Source organism: Propithecus coquereli, unplaced genomic scaffold (genome assembly GCF_000956105.1).
Source record: "Propithecus coquereli isolate 6110/MARCELLA unplaced genomic scaffold, Pcoq_1.0 Scaffold16, whole genome shotgun sequence".
NCBI lineage: Eukaryota > Metazoa > Chordata > Mammalia > Primates > Indriidae > Propithecus > Propithecus coquereli.
Genome location: NW_012140524.1, coordinates 3,799,113 through 3,820,571, shown reverse-complemented (window position 1 = coordinate 3,820,571; position 21,459 = coordinate 3,799,113). Strand labels below are relative to the sequence as shown.

General features: G+C 33.8%; 2 protein-coding genes across 4 annotated transcripts in view; one reads left to right on the top strand and one right to left on the bottom strand.

Moving 5' to 3' along the window:
• FAR2 (fatty acyl CoA reductase 2) overlaps window positions 1-7,532 on the top strand; it is a 142,962-nt gene extending 135,430 nt beyond the window's left edge. For 2 of the 3 annotated variants that reach the window (XM_012641032.1, XM_012641033.1), the window contains exons 10-12: window positions 1,351-1,480; window positions 6,066-6,193; window positions 7,115-7,532. In XM_012641032.1, the coding sequence (XP_012496486.1) occupies window positions 1,351-1,480; window positions 6,066-6,193; window positions 7,115-7,277 (421 nt within the window). In that variant the 3' untranslated portion in view covers window positions 7,278-7,532. The remainder of the gene's footprint in view (window positions 1-1,350; window positions 1,481-6,065; window positions 6,194-7,114) is intronic. The other variant, XM_012641034.1, reaches the window with a different exon arrangement.
• Window positions 7,533-13,987: 6,455 nt separating this feature from the next.
• ERGIC2 (ERGIC and golgi 2) overlaps window positions 13,988-21,459 on the bottom strand; it is a 35,988-nt gene continuing 28,516 nt past the window's right edge. The window contains exons 7-10 of the mRNA XM_012640957.1: window positions 18,543-18,689; window positions 15,772-15,934; window positions 14,659-14,741; window positions 13,988-14,487 (exon numbers count right to left, since the gene is read on the bottom strand). Coding sequence (XP_012496411.1) covers window positions 14,425-14,487; window positions 14,659-14,741; window positions 15,772-15,934; window positions 18,543-18,689 — 456 coding nt within the window. The 3' untranslated portion in view covers window positions 13,988-14,424. The remainder of the gene's footprint in view (window positions 14,488-14,658; window positions 14,742-15,771; window positions 15,935-18,542; window positions 18,690-21,459) is intronic.

Sequence of the window (21,459 nt, the reverse complement as noted above, 5' to 3'; positions counted from 1 at the left end):
TTAAGCTGATATAGTCCTATACATACAGTGATATTGTGTACAACCATTCTTTTTAAAAAATTAATTGAAATCACATCAATTGCATCAGAATTGGGGAATAAAGACTTAGATAATGATAGTTAAGTGGAACCCTATTATGATGTGTGTATCAAGGCACAATGATATCTACTTCCTGCCTAAGAAATTCTCCATAATACAGTGAGAGAAGTACCTCATGAGTCATTAGGTACATGGGCATTAGGACTTGACCGGATATAAGACCAAATCCCCAGGATAGCATCATAAATAATTACTGAGTCAACTACAGTAATCACTTCTACAAAGATTGGCTTAACTAAAATAAAATCAAATGCTCTGTAGACTAAAGGTGACTTCTAGCTAAAAGACCTAGGTTTGAGCATTAGCTATGTTGACCTTGAACACAATCTTTCTGTAGACTGAAGACGAATAATGTAAATCCAGACTACCTCACAGTCATATTGTTAGGATCAAATAACACTGCATATGAATGTTTTTTGTAAATTGTTATAAAGTTGGGAGGTTCACAAAGATCTGGTCCAAGTCCTGACCATGGGATTGAAAATGTTGTTCATCTTAATTAATGAGACACAGGGTAGTGAGATTACACAGGCAGAGGTTTTTTGAGGTCAAAACTGGGCTGGAATTTGGCTTTGACACTTAAGTTCATGTTACCCATTCATAAAAATATACACAAATACTTACCTAACAAGGATGTTATCAAAATTAGCAGAGAAAATATTTTTTTAAAGTATTAGCACTGTGCCTAACACAGAGTAGGATATTAACAATAAATTCTTTTCTCTTAAATCTGTGTTATAATTGACAACTGGTTTTGTTTCATCAGATGCTAATATAGTCAATACTTCTGCCTGGAAATTATTAATATATACTAAGACCTCAAGTCCCATCAATTTTTAAAAAAAAAATCCAAGAACAAATAATAAAGAAGAGAAATAGGTTTTCTAATTATCTACTTCAGAATTTAAAAAATAAACAGTATGTTATTAAGGTGACTAGTTGGCTCGTTTTTAAAGTAGGTTTGCTACACTTGAGAAAGAGATATCAGAAAAGAGGAAGAGGAGTTTAATGGTATTAAAATGCCAAGTAGAACAAGCTCCTTTAGATTCATCCCCTTTCCTTTCCTGTTGAATGGACAGAGTTAATGTGGAAGAAAAAAAAAAAAGAATTTCCATGAGGAATTGGGGGAAAGACAGAGGGATAATTTTTATATTTGCTTAAAAATAATTTCTCATCTATCCTTAGACAGTGACAGGGAAGCAGCCATCTATGGTGTGCTGATATTTGTTCCTATCTGATCTTTCACCTCAGGATGACAAAGCTCATGAATCGACTTTTAAAAACTCTTTCCATGATGGAGTATTTCATCAACCGGAGTTGGGAATGGAGCACATACAATACAGAAATGCTGATGTCCGAGCTGAGTCCTGAAGACCAGAGAGTAAGTATAGCACTGACTTACACAACAGGAAAATCTTACTCATTTGAAATTTAAAATTATTTGACCTGGAAAGCTGATGAATACAGGAAGCTTTGGTTATATACACAGGTTTGGGGGGTTTTTTGCTGAGAAAATTAGTCAATGCTATTAACACAGTCACAGGAAACAAGCTGAATGTACATAAGAGACCTAGGTTCTTGGATTCAAATCTTCACTGCTGTTCTATAGTCATGTTTCATCAACTGCACTTCAATCCTTTCTTAACCCCTCAGCAGTCATCTTTTCTATTAATATTATAGCAACCCTCAGTACTTCTGGGTACCTGTCTTTCCCTACACTCCACAGCATATGACTTCAATGAAAAATAATGATTTTATTACTCATAAACTCTTTCATCCACTGTTGTCAAATAAAAACCATTCAGCATCTCCACAGTTAACAGTTTCCTCTTAACTTTTTTTTTTTTAAGAGATGAGGTCTCAGACTGTCATCCAGGCTGGAGTGCAGTGGTGTGATCATGGCTTAAACAATCCTCCCACCTCAGCTTCCCAAGTAGCTGGGTCTACAGGCACAGGCAGCCATGCCTGGCTAGTTTTTTTGAGACAGGGATCTCACTATGTTGCTCAGACTGGTCTTGAACTCCTGAGCTCAAGTGATTTTCCCACCTCTGCCTCCCTAGTAGCTGCGATTATAGGCATGAACCCTGGTGCCTGCCCTTATCTTTTTAAAGCTAATCCCTACACCTATGCACTGTATCTCTTCTGAGACCGACCTCCCTCAGTATTGCCCTCTCACTAGCATCGTCAATTTTCCTCCAACAATTCAGACATTTATTTCTCAAGATGGGCCTTCAGTTTAATTGCTTAGTATCAACACCATTAATTTCTTTAGCTGCTTGGCAGTCATAAAGGACAAGTCCTCAAATCTTTGCATATTCTGAAATTCACAAATATAGAAATCTTTCATACTTTGTACCTGTTCCTAGCTCTTTTTTCTCAAAGAATCATGTGTTCCCTGAGTATGTCCTCATGCCATTACTAAAGTTTTCAACTAAATTTTAAAGGATTGACATTTTCCACTAAGAAACAAATTTTTTTAAAAAGTATTTCTTGGTTTATTCTGTACTTGACAGTATATAGAAACCAAGTCACATTGAGAAGTAAATGGAAGATGGTGAGCTATCCTCACTTACCAGCTAAGGGTTTTACTTTTATATATCAGCCTCATGGAGCATGATTCAAAATCAAGCCCTAGAATTATTTCATGTCATGGAACCTAACGGTTACTTGCAATTTCAAACACCATAAACGTTGTATTAAGTAAACCAGGTGAAATTTAGAAGGATATTTTATCTGAAATCAGTGCTGAGTACCTCTCAAATTAACATGAAATACAGCTATTTAGAAATGTTTACATACCTTGTATAGACAAAGTTCTTTGAGCACTAGTGTTTGAAATGCATGGATGATGATTAAATCAGCTTATAAAAACAAATAAACTCAAGCTATTGTGTTTTTAAATTAGCTTCAAATTTTATGTAGGCTTATCCTTATTGTATTTTTTCTATGTCATTTACTCATGTAAATAATTTTAAGAGGTAATGAGCTTAGTTTCATTTTTGACATTTTACTATTTCAACTTAAAATGATTGAAAATTTTGTGAAAAGAAACAACCAAAGCTTTAGTGGATTTAACATGTGCTCTCAAATTAACTTTCAAAAAGTAATAGATCTAAATGTAACTGCCGTATTCCGCTGTGGCTCAGAATTCAGTTTGCTTTGCCATATGGAATCAAAATTCCAAACTAGAGCCTCACTGAAATCTAACTTAAAATGTGAAACAGTATAAAAATAAAAGCCTCTGTTTATTAATATATAGACAAATAAGTGATATTCAGTGATACTGTGAAAAAATATATCCAAACAAAGTAATAATGGGATTACTTTCAAAAAGCAATTCAGTTCTTGGACAAGTCTATGAAGCTCTCTGGACCTTGTTACATTTGCTCTCTTTGTTAATACTCCAAATTTCATAAAGCTTTGTGATATCTTGCAACAAATACATACAATAACAAAATAGAAATAAAACACAAAACCAGGGAAAATGTGAATCAGAATATGAAGTCACAGCTTAGAGTAAAAAACCAGAATGTTCATATGTAATCTCAAAGATCCTACTAAGTTGCTATAGTTAGGGAATTTGTTCTTGAGCTTTCTGGTGGCAAAGTGAAAAGAAAAATGTAGTTTCATAATGGGGATATTAATATTTAGTTACTTTCCTCCCAGGTCTAAGATGGTTTTCTGTGATTAAAAATTTTACTTGCATATAAAGGAGGCAGAATTAAGTAGCCCTAGAGAACTACTAAATCTTTAAGATATCAAATTCAATTACATTCTTTAGAAGCTTAATATTTCCTAGATAAAGGGAAACAAAGCTAATTATAGACTCTGGAGGAAAGATGCAAGTTAAGAATGAAACCCAAGAGGTTTCTCAAAAAATAATATAACCATTTTAAGGTCAATAAACTTGACTTTTAGTGGTAATTGGCTTTTTGGTTCTGACAATTTATGCCGTTTATTTGGTACAATCTAAGCCTCCATCAGAGTAGCTGTCTGCAAAAAGGAAACTAATATAAAGATCAAATGACAGAAGAAATTGCTGTTTAACAAAAAAGAAACATTTTGGCTTCTAAAATTAATTTGACTGAAATTCTATAATTCATTAATGTATTCAAATATTTATTGAATGCCTACTGTGTGCCAGCTATTGTTCTAAGAACATCATTTATTTGAATGTAGACTTTTTTGCTATTAAAATCCTTCATAGTGAGGACTCACTGAAGTTTAGTCAGTTAAGACTAATCAGGCAATTCTCCTTCATTGTACAGGAGAGAAGAAACTCTTTACTGATAACAGCTTTTAAACAGGAAAAAAGTGATCCGAGAGTGCGGCATATCCAAGGAGAGGGAGAAGTGCCCAGCGGGGAGGACTGAGGCACCATAAACAAACCCTCCACTTGCTAAGATCTATTAAACATTGGAAATTTTTTTATGCTAGCACAAGTTCATTTTTCAGGGCAGTCTCTCCAAATACACCAAATGAACACCTGTAAAACCAAATCCACCCAGCGATGCAATCTTTTATCTGATTATTTCAACAGGGCCAAACCCAAACCTTCCAAGAATTACCTAATACTTCATATACTTCCAGAGATGATCCCACAATCTTCCTGATACTCTTTCTACTGTTTAACAATTATTGCCCCAAGTTCTTTATAGTCAATCAAAACTGTTTTTGTGTTACATTTGAAGCTCATTTCCTCCTTCTCTTTCTCCAGTTTAGTTCTTTTTAGCTGTAGCCTGGATGGCTCAAGAATGACCTATCAGGTTTCTCTTCTCAACTCATTCTGTCTCTATCTGTAATCCATATAAAGCTGGGCCCCGCACAAGCCTGTCTCAGCACAGCATCATTTTCAAGGAAAGCACAGAAGAAATAAAATCTATTGAAAGCAATTAAAACCTTTACTCTAGCTTTTCAGGAACAAATCAAAAAGAGAATATATTTTTAATGATGCAAAAAATTTTTTTAATCCTCTTTCCTTATTGTCACTGTGTCTCAAAAAAAAAAAAAAAAGTCTCACTCTTTTGCCCAGGCTGGAGTGCCGTGGTGTCAGCCTAGCTCACAACAACCTCAAATTCCTGGGCTCAAGCAATCCTTCTGCCTCAGCCTCTCGAGTAGCTGGGACTACAGGCATGCACCACAATGCCCGGCTCATTTTTTCTATATAGTTTTAATTCTCGGATTAATTTCTTTCTATTTTTAGTAGAGACGGGGTCTCACTCTTGCTCAGGCTGGTCTCGAACTCCTGAGCTCAAGCAATCCGCCCACCTCGGCCTCCCAGAGTGCTAGAATTACAGGCGTGAGCCACCGCGTCTGGCCTTATTGTCACTCTTAATATCTATCCTCTATGTAGCAAACTTTCTCTTCCCAAATAATCAGTCTGTCCCTTCTCCCTCTTCCCCTTCTACTCCCTCCTCTTAGATCACTTCTCTTTTCTTTCACCATCACTGTTTTTTTAAAGTACAAGTTCTGCTAACCTATTCCTTAAGGCTTTGCTTCCCAAAGCTTACTCCAATCTGCATAATGACCTGGTAATGCTATCAGAAAGGATGCCAGGCCAAGGGCACAACACCAAAATTTAAGGGAAAAGGAACAAATGCATAATTTATGTTTTGGTCACTAATGTATTATTTCATCACTTTCAAAAATAATTACTCCTCATTTACTTGAAAAAGTATACCAAGCCAACCATAAGCTTTCACTACACTAAGTAATATCAGTTCCTTTAAAGTTTCCTTACAAGACCTTCTAAATATCAATTATTTTGCTTGGCCCATGTTTAAATACTCCTATGTAAATGGTAATCCACACTACCAGTACCTTTGAAAAAATAGCTCAAATATTCTCTCCTTTTGAGAGCTCCAATCTATGTCTACCAAAGGGAATGTCATTCATTTATGTAAAAGAAACGTCATCAATTTTCAGCAGCATGATTTTGGTAATCAACAATCTTCGTTGCCTTTCAGGTATTCAACTTTGATGTGCGCCAGTTGAACTGGTTAGAATACATTGAAAATTATGTTTTGGGAATAAAAAAGTACTTATTGAAAGAAGATATGGCTGGGATCCCAGAAGCAAAGCAACACTTAAAAAGGTAAGTATAATCAGTCAGTTAATATTTATTGAGCACCTACCATGTATCTGATTTTATACCAGACATAAAATTTGAGCAGGGAAGGGGAGGAATTAACATTTCTTAAGTATTCACTGCATTACCAGTCCTGTGCTCTATACTATGCCTTGTAATACACTGTTTCATTTAGACTTCACCGCATTTGTAAAAGGCAAGTAGTATTCTTGTTATTCCTATTTTATCAGGCAGGTATTTAGGCTCAACCACCACAAGTAACTTGTCCATGGTAACACATAGTAAGTACAGGAGCCAGATTTGAACCCAAGTTTCTGTTTCTTCTACAACACCCTATCATAATGTGATGTTAGGAATATCCAACAGACAGGAGACCTTATCATGCCATTTAACCTGGGAAAAACACTTTACGCTCCAGTTCCTTCAAATTCCTTAAATTTCTTTCAGTCATAATCCCTGTAGGACAAAGAATTGTTAGTACTCTGGTATAATCCTGGTAGAAGCAGAGGGTTTGTAGTGCACAGATAAGGATGGAAACATAGATTGCAAACAGGAAGAACCTTAAATAGCAGGCTAAGAACTTTAGAATTTACCCTCTAGTGAACAATAACCAGTGAAAATTTATGAGGTGGTAATATGATCAAAGTATATTTAAGAAAGATTAAGTGAGTCATGCTTGTAAAAAGCTTCAAGAAGAGAAAGGTACACAAGAGAAATTAGGGAAATATGGTAGAAATCTGACTATTCAGAAAGAACATTATGGAAATGAAAGATACAAAAACCTAAGGCCATCAAGTCATGCCACGTACCTTGTGAGTACTTCGTAAATATTTGCTGGTCACAGCCAGGAAAAGACACATTTATCTTCAGATAATGTAGCTGAATATCTGGTAGTTTTAACTTTGGTTATGTATGTCTGTTCCCCAGGCTCCGAAATATTCACTACCTCTTTAACACTGCACTCTTCCTCATCGCCTGGCGCCTTCTCATCGCAAGATCTCAGATGGCCCGGAATGTCTGGTTCTTCATCGTGAGCTTCTGCTACAAATTCCTTTCCTACTTTAGGGCATCCAGCACACTCAAGGTCTAAGAACATTCGGCAAACACCTTTTATCCGGAACCTCTCAGATACCTCTAAAACAGCAAACTGTGGTTCTCAAGATTAGGAAGTAACAACACGCCCAAGCTGTCAAATGTCACCTGTGCTGTTATATATTCTTTTTATTTCAGTGAGAGAAGGAAAGTCATAAACTAGCCTATAACCACAAATATTTCAAGAAAAAATATTTCCAAATTGTTTCCTAAAGTTCTATGCCCTTGCATATTAAACATGAAAGTACTCCCACTGTTCTATATTTATCTTTTCTCCTTGAGCAGATTAATTTAGGCTCAATAAACATGGAAGAACACATGGTAGAAGCTGAAATAAGCTAAAGAAAGACAGTACTGACCTTGGAACCATTCTGGGGTACCCAGTAGAAAGATTTAAAGTCAAGATGAGTAGAAGAATGGCCTCAATATCCTCACAAATGCTGCGAGAGAAATAATTCCCTTGAAAAGGAAAATGTCTCTCCTGCCTTCCCATGTTATATCTTGGAGTCCTTGCTGAGGGGTGGGGAAATCAGTAAAGTGGGTTCACATTTAACATTTTTCTTAACTATACTCACTTCTTAAACCTAAAAAGGAACAAGAAGTGTTAAGTATGTACAGAGTGAGGAATTAAGCATATTTGCATTGAGGACTCTCATAATTTAAATTTGACAATTACTATTTCTAAATCTTTTTAATCCCCAATTTTCCTGATAACCTCAAGAGTTTCCTTCTTGTCCATTAAAGTTTTCAAACTCCTTATATTTAAGCTATTTTTCAGTCAGGCCTCAATGAGAGTGGCTAACAGGGAGTGGGGGACGTCCTAAACTAGAATTAAGTAAAAACCCAGTCACTTGATCTTTGCCATTGAGGAAAGCAAAATTTCAAACAAAATTTTAAATTCTAGTTTTAGTCTTCTTCTATAGAGTAGGGAAGATTACTTTTCTGTGATCACCAGGGGATTTATCAGTAACTTGATCATTCCAATTGCACAGTAACTGTACAATGTACAGCAGAAAAGTAAATAGACTTTATTTAAGTTTAGAGACTAGGTGTTTTTTCGCTTAAAAATATTTTATGTATAATACAAACTAGTAAAAACTATGTATATTCTCAAATTCCTATACTAATAACTTTTATCCCAACTTCCCTCATATTTGAGATGAGTGTTGTTGGATTGCAGCATTTCTTCCTGTTAAAAACATGGAATATTATTCAAATGTAGTATTTGGGGTCTAAGCAACTAAAAAGTAATAATCCATCACACAACTACTTGAAAATTACATAGGCATAAAATATTAACAAAGAATGGCAGTTATATTTATGCTCACTTGCTGGAACAATTGGTAATATTCAGAAAGGCACATTCGGGTAGTTTAGGTATAGAATGCCCTAGGGCAGTATCTAGCCCCGTATTAGATTATCCTGAGTTCCGTAAGGGGAACTCTTCTGGGCAATGTCTTTCCCAATCTCATCTAAATTCTGGGAACTACTTTTCATGGCACACAGCCCGGCTATGAAACAAAGCACCTGGGTGAGCACCTTAGTTTGAGATGTCTACATGACACTTTTGAGTTATATCAATTAAGATACAAACTAATATGATAAACATGAAATCAAGATATAGTTCAGTGGGACTGGATTAAAACATGCTAGCTCTGAGAATTCACTATCTTTTGATTGTATGTTTCACTAATAACTCTACTAATCAAGTACTCACATTTTGACTTTTGATTAAATAAAAATTTGAATTAAATTTTCCCCCTTCTCTTCTAGTTTTGTGTCTTTAACTGCTGAATATTGCATTAAATCTTGCCCATCCCCCTGAAGAAGGAAATAATCTTCCAAAGAACTCTTTCAACCAAATTAAATCACAGGAGTAACTATCAGATGAATATAAATTAACATATAGATACATAATGCTTCACTTTTTCTGACACCATTAATAGGGTTACATTTACTTGAGTATTCTTTTACCTGTAGCATCAGAGAAATGACACAAAAGTTCTCTTGTGATGACTAAGCAGTAAAAGTAGGTATCTGTATGAAAGAAAATCCCTAGTATATAACTATTTCACATCAAGACCAATTAACAATTATTTGAATGCCTAATATATACAAAGAAATGGGAAAGAACCTTCCACTTTGGGAAGGAATCGGATGGAAAGTACAAAGAAAAGGCACCTATGTTTAAAAAGAAGTTTTAGTAGTCCTTATATTCTGCACTCACAAGATACCTTAAATAGTATCAGGTATTACAGAGCTGAAGACTCACTACCTGAGGCAATTAATACTAGAAAAATTTGAGGCAAATGGGCACACAACTCAGAAAAACACCTCTCACAATTTTATACTAACCTAACATTACCTCCACTTAACACCTCATTTAAATAACTAATATCTCAAGACAGACTGGTCTCATAATACCCAAATAGTGTGTTGTCTCACAATGAACATAAAAATTAAAGACAGCCTAAAGTTTCCAAAAATATCAAAGATTTTCAAAGTTCACAGGAGTAACATGTACATTTCCACGTGCCTACTTTTCTGGAACTGCTATTCTAATAATGATGTCTGGGAACATAAGCAACTGCCTATAGTAAGAAGTAACTGTTGTACCATATGCCCACATAGAGGTATGGAAAAATGCTCACTGCCCACTTTTAAAAAAATTTTTTTTTTAAATTAACAAAGTAAGACTAGCAATTGCTGGGTTGTTTTTTTTTTGTTTTTGTTTTTTTTTTTGAGAGAGTCTCACTCTGTTGCCCTGGCTAGAGTGAGTGCTGTGGCGTCAGCCTAGCTCACAGCAATTGCTGGTTTTAAGATGTAACTGGTTTGCGAGACAGTGGTGCCCTGAGAAGTACAGATACTACTGTGGCAAAAGAATCTTAACTGAAACTGTGAATTTAGCCAGAAACATCTCTTCTGACATACAGTTTAGATGAGTCCCTACTTTATTTGAAATACTGATCCCAACCTGGAACTGTAAATGGGTGAGATGTGAAGCAGGGCAACTTGGGTCAATTCTAGAAAAACACCTTGAAGAATTTAAGGTAAAAAGTCACCAAATTGATTTGCATAACTGCTTGAAAACAGAATACGAAGAATTTCTAAACATTTCTTAAATAGTTATATAAGCTGTTGCTGAAGGTCTGCTTTAGTATACAGCTTTCATTAATGTGTACTTTTCCCCACGCCTTCTCATCCTGAGTAGTTTGTCTTTAAATTACATTTGAAAGGCATAAAGGAGTTATATTTAGAAGAGTTAACCTAATTCCTTTTGTTAAACATCCAATATTATTTGAAGTTGCCAAAACAATTTGTTTCACTGATTATAATCTTGTTTGTATTCAAATTTGTTTAGAGGTTTATAAACCTACTTTTTGAGTCAATTGTTCAATTTTTATCACTTTCATCTTTAATATGAAAAATATAAAATCCAATCTCATATAGCAATTTAGCTTCATCTGGAGGAAAAGCAAATGTAACCAAGTGACATTGCAAGATTGCTGTAGTTTTCTTATGAGGAAAAATAAAGTTTAAATATAGGAAACTGAGGTTTATTTGAGGGTACATGATCTTAATTTTCTCTTAGGATTAAAAGGACAAAAAATTGTTTTATAATTTCTCATTTTGTTTACAGTTCAAATGTTTATGGTTGAGAATTAAATGAATGTCTTATGTTCTTTTCTCTCCTTAAAATAAAATTTAAAAACTAAAAACCACAAACTCCAGAGCAGTTTGTTCTCCTATCTATACATCTATTTATTTAGAGATGAGGTGTCGCTTTGTCACCCAGGCTGGAGTGCAGTGGCCCAATCATAGCTCACTGCAGCCTTGAACTCCTGGACTCAAGTGATCTTCCCACCTTGGCCTCCCTAGTAGTCAGGACTACAGGCATGTGCCATCATGCCCAGCTAATTTTTTAAATCTTTCTTGGTAGAGATGAGGTCTCACTATGTTACCCAGGCTGGTCTCAAGCTATCCTCCTGCCTCAGCTTCCCAGAGTGCTGGGCTTACAGGCGTGAGCCACCATACCAGGCCATGTTTTCTACTCTTAAATGCAAAGCAATTGCATCACTAGAGAAATATTTCAGAAAGGGGGAAGAACTATGCTTTAATTGTAGTAAGGGGACACCCACGCATTTATCCAGGCATTATATCATAAGGTAGTAAACAAATGGCAACCTTTCTATTTTGATAGTGTTGAAAAAGGGTGACTCAACTTTGGCTTGCTGAAGGTTTGCAGAGCTCAAAATAGAAGAGGAAGTACTAGATTAAAAGGCATGCTGAAATTTTAAAGGTCCTAAGGCTCAGATTTAAGTAATTTTTAAACAGTCAACAATATGCCTCTTGAACTCAAGCATAAACTCTGAATTTTAAAGCAGGAGTTGCATATTAATTCACTTTCTGGTACTTGATTACTAATTCAAGACATAAAAAGATAGAATGCACAGCATATCTCTACTTACACTTAAAAAATTAGGAGCTCTTAGTCATTCCTTTATAAATTCCAAAATTAAGATTAAAGATGGCCAATTTTGTTTGCATTAAATTATAAAAAATTTCTATGCTATAATATATGAGAAAAGTGATATTAATTATATTACTCAAGTAATTTTGTTAATACTGCGTTAAGCTTTTCCTAAGAGGTAGTCTGAAGTATGCAAATACTGCAGCAGTCAATCATTCACCTAAATGTTTAATCTTCTTTGTAGGCCAGTGTATGTAAACATAGTTTTTAAAAAATCCATCTAATTTCAGGTCTCGGACTTTTAAATATGTAGTCTAGAATATATACATATAGGTATTATGAATACCCTTATAAAATGAAAAGAATTGGCTGGAGACACCTCAGGCATAGGAAAGCTGCGTAATAGTTAAATCAGTCAAGTGCTCTCTGCAATGGAAAAGAAACACTTGGTGAGGCCAAAAGCTCCTAACAAATCCTATTTTGCAAGTATACTTCATCATCCAGTCTGAATCATAATACTTTCATTGCCAAAAATCTGACCCTAGTTGAAGAATTTCAGACGGAATCCTTTCTTAACCTTTAAAATGGAAATTAATGGCAAAGCAGGATTTTGCTTTAAAGAAATTCCTTTTATAGTCAGTTTTAATGGGACAGATTAATTTCTTTAAAATTTTAATATGGTATTTGGAAAACATTGAATTAAAAATCATGTATAAGTATCAAAAGAATCAAAAGAATTTTTAGAATTCTTTTAAAAGATACTTAACTGTTACAATCCTAACTGAAAGGAATCTTAAATCAATAATATTGTTTTTCCTATTTTAAAAAAAATCCTAAAACTCAATAGAATGTCTCACAAATAAGCCTACTTAGAGGACCAAAAAATTCAGTCTAAAATACCTAAAATTCTAATTCTCTCCAGCTAAAATTCTTATTGTGAGATGTTCTGTTAGTTCCTAGTCTAACTTTGCTGGAAATAATATCTCAAGAAATCAAAAGGCAGAAGGCTCATTCATTATTTGGAATTTCCTGGATTCAAAAATCTTTCAAAGCATGTTGTATCACTTAATCAGTTAACTTCATGGCTCTTAATGATACTGTATATTTTAAACAAAGATGCTTCTGTTACTTTTTGCAAAATATCATTCTACATAAACTTTATCACAAAGTAATTTTGTCACTATTTCTCCTCTCCATTATATTATCTATCCTGTTTTTAAGAAAGCATTTTATCTTTTAAAAAAAATAGCCATCTGAAAAACTGTAATTTGTGACATCTATTTTCTAAAATCACCATTTTAAATCTAGTCGTTTAGTCTTGTTACTTGCTCAAGACTAAAATCTAGTCGTTTGATCTTGTTACTTACCTGGAACTTTGTTTCCCCATTTCCCTAAATGTTTTAAAATGTGGGCATTGGTTGATGATTCTTCTACTGTTATTAAGCATTACAAAAGGAAAACTGATGTTGGCACACATATTCCAAATGTAGTTTTTAATGGCACCTGGTAGCTCCCTCTCGTTATTTTTAATCTTTTATATTCTGGAAATTTAAAACCAACCCATAAATAGTAAGAAAGAACAACACAATCTAACACAAAACCAATCACATTGAGGACACCCTGAATGCAAATACTTCTTTCATAATCCAGTTTTACAGTTTAACGGACATGGTTTAATTTATATGGCACCTCTCAGATCTGACATTATCTTGCTGTGCTTCAAATTTCCTCACACTATTTTATTTAAAATTACCCTGTTCCCCACACTTACCACATGTATAAAATATTCTATTTTTCCCCCTAATATTTTACAAACTGATCATTTTCATCATCATTAGTGGATCTTTTCATTGCCCACCTCATATCCCCCAAAGTATACCAATAATATAATGATCAGATTAGGAAACTTGGCATCTTTTTTTAAAAAAATGTGCTTTCTTTTCCCTGTATAAGTCTCCACTATACAATCTGTGAATGGTATCTCTGTTACATATCGTAGCACCTACGTATCCGCCCGTGAGAATTTACATCAGTCTTCTAAGACTCTAATCTTGATTAGTTAGAAAAGTCAACAACCAGAGTTCAAAGAAAAGCAGTTACCTTCATAAGACCAAATTATTGGATAAGTGGTCTTGTCAATATGGCTTAACATTAATATGGCTATAACATAGGGACTAGTCCCTGTTTTTCTTCATTAACAATGTGACCTGGTCACAATTTTTTAAAGTCTAGACTAGTTTTCCATATGTTTTCCATATTTTATTCTGACATCATATCTTTAAAAACAAAAGGACGCAAACATTTGCACTTATCAATGCCTTTTTCTTTAGATTTGGTTTCACTTCTTTCCTTCAGGCTTTTTGTCACCAAGAAGCAAGGTCTGATTTCCATACTGCCCATTTGCTGTGAAAGTATCAGAAGGAGTCATCTTCAAAGCAATACTCCAGTTGGGCTTATTCACTGATTAGCTGCATAATTTCTTCTAGGACATTTGTAACAGACACAACATATATAGAATTTCAGTTTGGGGTTATTTTTCCTTTTCTTTTTTAAAATAAGTGTGTTTCCTGCTTCTCATTCATATTTCTTTTCTTTGAATATATTGCACGATATTTTATTATTAAAAAGGTTTTATATCTCAGGCAAAAAGTTTTTCTCCTTCACTCGGGAGATGCTAATGTGTATTATTTTCTAAAAGAGGTAAGTGGTTGTCTGTGTGGCCATCCTCAAAGGGGACCTAGGGAGAAAAGGGGAAAAAACACAAAGCATTAGTTTTATTCCTTACACTATTTCCTCTAACACAAAGCTTTATTTTGGGCAATTCTTTCCAGATAGCAAAAGCTACTCTTTAGACTTAACAATGATACTATGATTTAGAGATCACCACCAGGTATACTAGACCACTTACAGAATTGACAGGTTTATAGGATCCAAGTCTGAAACGACAGCAAATTATTTCGACTATAAATTTTCCAATTCCATGTAACATGCCTGTAACAAACAATAAGTTTATGCTTTTAATTAAATTATTTCCTAAATTGCTATGTAAGAATAAAAAACTCAACTAATTATAATGGAATAGATTAAGGAAGGAAACAAAGCAGTTTGTATTAACTTCCACTATTAAAAATAATCAAGATAGTTAAATTTCAAAACAAATGGATTTCTTTTCAAAATCACAAGGCCAAATAATTCATGACCTAGACACAATCTTTTCAAGGTTTTCACACAACCACACAAGTTTGAAAAATAAATGATACCAACACCACAAATTTAAATAAATTTAAATAAAGTAATAATAAAACATTTCATAAGGAAAGCTATTCAGTCATTTAAAAAATATGCCTTTAAGTATATAAACCATCTAGCTCAATCTAAGGGACTAAAGATGAAGAAGGACAGTTTCCTTTATTGTTTTGTACTAAAGTCCCAACTTTTATGATTACAATTCTGTAAATAACTTGAGAGAATTCCAGAATCTGATGTCAAAACTCATAAAAACATTAGTGATTAAAAATCTAGTTTCATGTATTGCATAGTTCAAAGTACTATAAGATATGATTTTACATACGGTACAGTTAAAAATACCTTAAAAGAAAGAGAAAATTTGCATTCAAGTGTCCACTATTTCTAGGCATTTTCTCATTTAATCTTATAACATACTTGCAAATTAGGTATTATTTTTCTCATGTGCAGGAAATTTCAGAAAATGTAGGTGACCTATCCAAAACTACCACCAAGTAAGTAACCAGAAGGAATTGGGTTCAATTCTAGTTCTAATGTTAACATCCAGGATCTTTCTAGCTCACCATATAATCTCCCCTAAATCACTCAATGCAATGAAATTACTTATGTTTAATGGTTAGGCAATATAATTTTGGAGCTTTGGAATTAAATAACAAAGAAAAAGTTCTTTAGATATTAAAACATGAAAATGTGTATATATCTTACCCCTTTGAAGTAGAAGCACCTTAATTTAAGTAACATTCAGGAATTAGACCAAAAAGAAATGAATGCTAACCTGTTGTTGAAAAGATTCCTCCAACAATACCACAGAGTCTTACAAAAAACTGCCAGAATGGCATATGCTCCTCAGTAACTGTCACCATAAGAGAACTGAGATCGTATTTCATAAATATCCCAGAGACTCCATGGCTGCCTGCAGCATGATTAATGATACGTTCCTAAAAGGAAGGAGAGAGATAGAAGGAAGAGAGAAACAGGATTCATGTCTCAGGTTACTTGCAAACACCCAATATTCAGCCCTACTGCAAAAAAGGGACATCAAATCTCCTCACAAAACCTCCTACTAGACTAAGCTCTTCAGAGACAAATTATTCTGTATTTTTTGCATGGTTAGCTTTTGAAACTCTCAAAAAAGTGGAATCATTCTTTCCCATTTTCTCATAACGGTTACCTTACATACAAATTTTTTACTGAACTCAAGACTTATATGTCATGTTCTTCATTGATCAAATCAATAAAAACTAAGTTTATACTTTGACATACTTTTTGAATGCTTCTTTGCCAAGAATTCACAAAATAATTGTATTTATTTCTTGCCATTTAAGTGACCAGATTTAAAAACAATTTCTCTTTCTGTTGTTCATTTTAAACTATAGGAGATACAATATAGGAAGAAAACAAAATGCATTAATTTGAAAGATATCAATATTTGAGCTACTGGCTCAGTTTTAAAAAAGGATGTTTTTTAAAGGAGTGTAACAAGAATTAAAAATTTATCAGTGTACACACTGAGCAAAAATATATTCTATTTCATTCCATCCTGTTTATACTTCAAAATCAAGTTTGTAAACATTTTAATAAATTTCTATTATAGTTCCAACAACTATGCTTCGAGTACTTTGCTATGACTTTTGTGCCAGGCTTTAACTATTTTTACCTAGCTATAACTAAGCTATAAGCTTTAGGAATAAACATAATAAGGTTAACTACTACAAAGGGAAATTAAAACAGCTTTATGTGGGGCATTATAAAACCCTTTCCCTATTATTAGAATAATTGAGCCTTTATAACCCATTGATCAAGTTTCTAGTAAAGTGACTTTATCTGAAAGCTGTAAAATGCTCAACATCATACTGAAGTTAGCAATATATTGTCACTACTTGTAAGGGTAGAAGCTGTTTTAGAGATCAGGGCATTTATGTAACAAGAGACTAATAATAATTCACTTTGGGTTCTAGCACTAACGAGTGTCAACCCTCTCCTTCCCTGCCCTCATCCCAACTTTACCAACTCTAGAAATTCTATTTCTTTTTTTAGTGAGACAACTATTTGAGTCACCCTATCAGCATAAACACATTCCCCAAAGGTTAAATGTTCTAGGATTCTACTATTTTTTCTATCTAATTTTGTTATTTAAAAAATATATCCTGGAGATAATTTTATAACAGTATAGAAATATTCCTCATTCTTTTTTTTTTTTTTTAACAGCTGCATGCTCCATTGTATAGATGTACCATTTGGGTTGTTTCTAGTCTTCTACCATTATAGGTAACAACACAATGAATAGCCTCATACACCCATCATTTTTGTATTTTTCCCACTGTATCTTTGGAATAGATTTACTGAAGTGAGATTAATGGGTTAAAGGGTGAATACTTATGCCATTCTGCAGATACTGCCAAACTCCCCTCCACAGAGACTATACCACTTTGCATTCCCCTAGCAAGTGTACTTGTTTTCCCCAAAGCCTTATCAAGACTGTGTATACTGTCTTTCAGGTATTTGCCAATCTTACAGGTGAGAAATGGTATCTCCCCACCACTATGGAAATGTTAAAAAGCATAATTTATACTTGTATAAACTTTACCTAGTTTCTCTCTGTGTGTGTAAACACACACATACGTATACATATATACACAATTGTATAAACTTGGTTTTCGCCCCTAATTGAAAACTTATAGACATACGACACTTCACCTCTAAAAACTTCAATACCTAATCTCCTAAGAACAAGAAAAATTATACGATTATTGAGGGCATGATCATCGTAAGTTATAAGACTATCAAAAGAAAACTCCACATGGAGAGAAGCAAATTTTAAAAAGCACTTAAATTTTGACTTGGAATTCTTCAGGATACAAATGTTTTAATATTTGCCATTCTTAAACACAAAAATAAGAAAACATGACCCCAAAGTAGATGAGAAATCTATTAAACGGTCCAATTCCAAAACTCTGCTCCTCATTGTCAATATTTATTTATTAATATGAGGCCACACCACCCTGAGAGAGAACGTCCTTCCTTTCAATCAGATGAATACGAAGCATTAATTTAGGAAAGCAAGCCCTCTAAATTTGCTATCTACAGTAACCATGCATACCTCAGGGTAGCACATCAAAAAAAAAAAAAAAAAAAAAAAAAAAAAAAAAAAAAAAAAAAAAAAAAAAAAAAAAAAAAAACACAGAAATCAGAGAATCTGCTGCCAGATTAAGAACTGCTTATATCAATATAGGAGAAAGCATATTACAAAATTAAAACATTAAGAATGAATACCATCATAGATTAAAAAATTTAAGTCTTAATGGAATAGAAACAATTCAGATTTTCTTAAAAATCTACTTCTTTTCTTGCTCTAGAACATACTAATACCCATTCCTGATATATTATTGACTGAAAATAAAATAGTAATTCATTTCAAAACTCCCACAAATTTTAAAATGGGGGAAGGCACCAACTAAAACTCCAACTTTATTTTGTAGTCAGGGAACTTTGAAAGGCTTAAAAAAAAAAATCACCAAATCATTTTACCAGTTGGAATTAACTTACCCTTTCTGTCACAGAAAACTGATGGGTGTCTGCTGAAATTTTATACGTATGTAGTTTTGTTGGCACAACTGTAATAAAATATTGGAACATCTGGTTGTCTAGAATAAAAGCAAAACATGTTTTTTCATCAATCCAACAGCAACAAAACTACTACCCATATATCCTTCTTCTATTAAACACACTTAACCTGAAAGTTTATGTTACATATGACTTAATGTCCAACAAAAAAAAAAATCTTAAAGGAAGAACTGATGAAAGCAACATACTCATACTTTATAAAACAAGTTCTCAGGAACCATAAAATGGGTACATATACATATAAGATGTTAAAAAAAATGAACTAGTGACTTAGTTAGATATCCTTCATGATCATCATCATCCTTTTATCAAACATGCAAAAAAGAAGCATTTCTTTATAGCACAGAAACTAATAAGAGTGAAATAAAATTCCAACAGAATAACCACCAAAAGGCACATTTTCACTTCTACTACTATCTTAAGATATACTAACAAACCAAAATTGAATCAGCCTTTGAATAAAGGAACTAACAACACAGCAGGAAGATAACTAAAGAAACTACTCAATGATGGCCAGGAGTTACTGTGTGATCAAAAGGATCATTTTTATATAGTTACTAAGCATCTCTAGGTTTGATACAAGTTTTAAATACCAGTATATTACCAATTACTAATTAATTACAAACAGTTGACAGAAAACATGTTAATTCTCTAGGCTTATATTCTAAAAAATTTGGAATTAGATACATCTATCTACAGTTCCAATCAGATAAGTAGATCTTTTTATTATCCTTTTCTTCCAGATAAAGAAACTAAAGTAAAGGGATATTAAGAAAAGTGCCAAAGTCACCGAGTTCAAGTGGCAGGCAAGGACTTGAACCAAGGCAGTATCATTCAAGGGGACAATGATCTTAAATTTAAGGAGGAAATATCCTCCCAGATTTTCTAACTTGGGTAATGAAGTCGAAACTTGCACCCCATAGGGCTCTCCACTTCTCTCACACTCACGGAAGGAGTAATTCAACTGGCATACCTGGGAAAGAAGTTTTGTATGGCTAAGCCACTCAGCTAGATAGTCTGGGCATCCTCTCTCTCAGGCCTTTAAGGCATACACATCTAGCTCCCTACCATTAGGAAAGTGACCTGTCCCTGCTATTTGACCAGTTGGCAGAGTAGGAAGATGTAATATGGGGTTTGGTTATCCAATTGTGGCAGCACATGTAAGTTGTTTTTTTCAGTCAGCTTCAGTAATAAAGCTGCCTGCAATGCTCTCAAAAAGATTATTACTGGGCTCACAATCACTTCATTCAGTTTTTTTTCACATACCATAGCCTCTTCCACTCTCTTTCTCCTATCACAAGCAATCTCCTTTTATCTCCTTCACAGCCATTTGCCCTAATGCTTATCCTACCTAATGTTAAAGATCTGATCCCCTATAGGAATGCGTACTCTATGAAGAAGAGCAGGGACTATGTCTGTGTTGTTTATCACTGGGTCCCTGATGTCTCAAATAGCGTCTGACAAATACAAGGCACTCGATAAATATCTGTTGAAAAATAATACTTTTTAAAAAATCAACTTTATTAAAGTATAATGCACATATGATAAAACGCACCAACTTTAAATGTATGGTTCAATATATTTTGACAAATATATCCACCCATAAGATCATAACAACAATCAAAATATAAAACATTTCTGAAACTTCAAAAAGTACTTTCAGACCCCTTTGTAGTCAATCTCCTCTACCTCTGGTCCTACGCCAAACACTGATCTGCCTTCTACTTTCATAGAATAGTTCTGCCTCTTCTAGAATTTCATATAAATGGAACTGTACAGTATGTACTTTTTTGTGTATCCAGCCTCCTTTGCTCATCATAAATAAATTTTTATTTCTACCAATCTAAATTCTCTGTCTTTTAGCTAAAGCAATTCAGAATAGGAGAGGAAAGAATAAAACTATTGATAGGAGGTAACAAAGGTTAATGTCTCTTCAAACACGAAGCAAGCCTCTAACAAGACAAAGCCTGTTTCAACTTCACCACATTTCACCTCATACAGGAACTACTGTAACTTTCAAAAACACGAGCTTTTGACCAGTTTTTTTTTTTTTTTTATGTCAACCTCCTATCCTACATATTCTCACAGATAATGTTAGAGCAAAAGGGTGTCAACTTTGTCCACAACCAACAGATGGCTTATCAACTGAGGATGGTCTTCAGGTTCATCCTTTGAGTTACATTTTTGATGTAAGGTGAAACTTCACAGCTTTACAACACAAAACTGTTGAATCTGTGCTTAGTTTTGAGGTGTTTTACAAATAAACACTATCATGTCATAGAGAGAGAACAGAAAGTGCTAGGAGACAAAGGTGTCCAACTATTAAGCATTTATGAAAAAAAAAAGATAAAACTGACAGTAGTGAGGCAATAACCAATGCAACACACAGGGGGAATAATTAGACTTGGAGAAAAATGAAGGACAAAGGGAATCAAATTATATGTAAAGAGTGAAGTGCCAACATAATCAATAATAACCAACAAGAGTCAAAGCAGTGTGTCTATAAAATTTTCCAGAGAGGTTTCTATTTGAACTTACACAAAGAAGAAAATTCTTATAATGATGAAACTTTGTTTTGTTCTTATTCTTTCTTTCATGAATATGAAAAAGTGCAATTATGTCCTATTAACACATTAAACTTTCATATATTTAGAGTACTTAAATTCTCCTCCTCCTGCCTACTTTGAACTTGAACTTCTTTATTCTGTTCTATGGCCCATTTTTTAACATTCGAATTTCATTCACTACTAGGACAAAATCTCTCCACATATATCTCACTCATCAACCACTTGAAGATTATCTTCATAAGGGGGTTTTAGGAAAATTATTAAAAATGTAT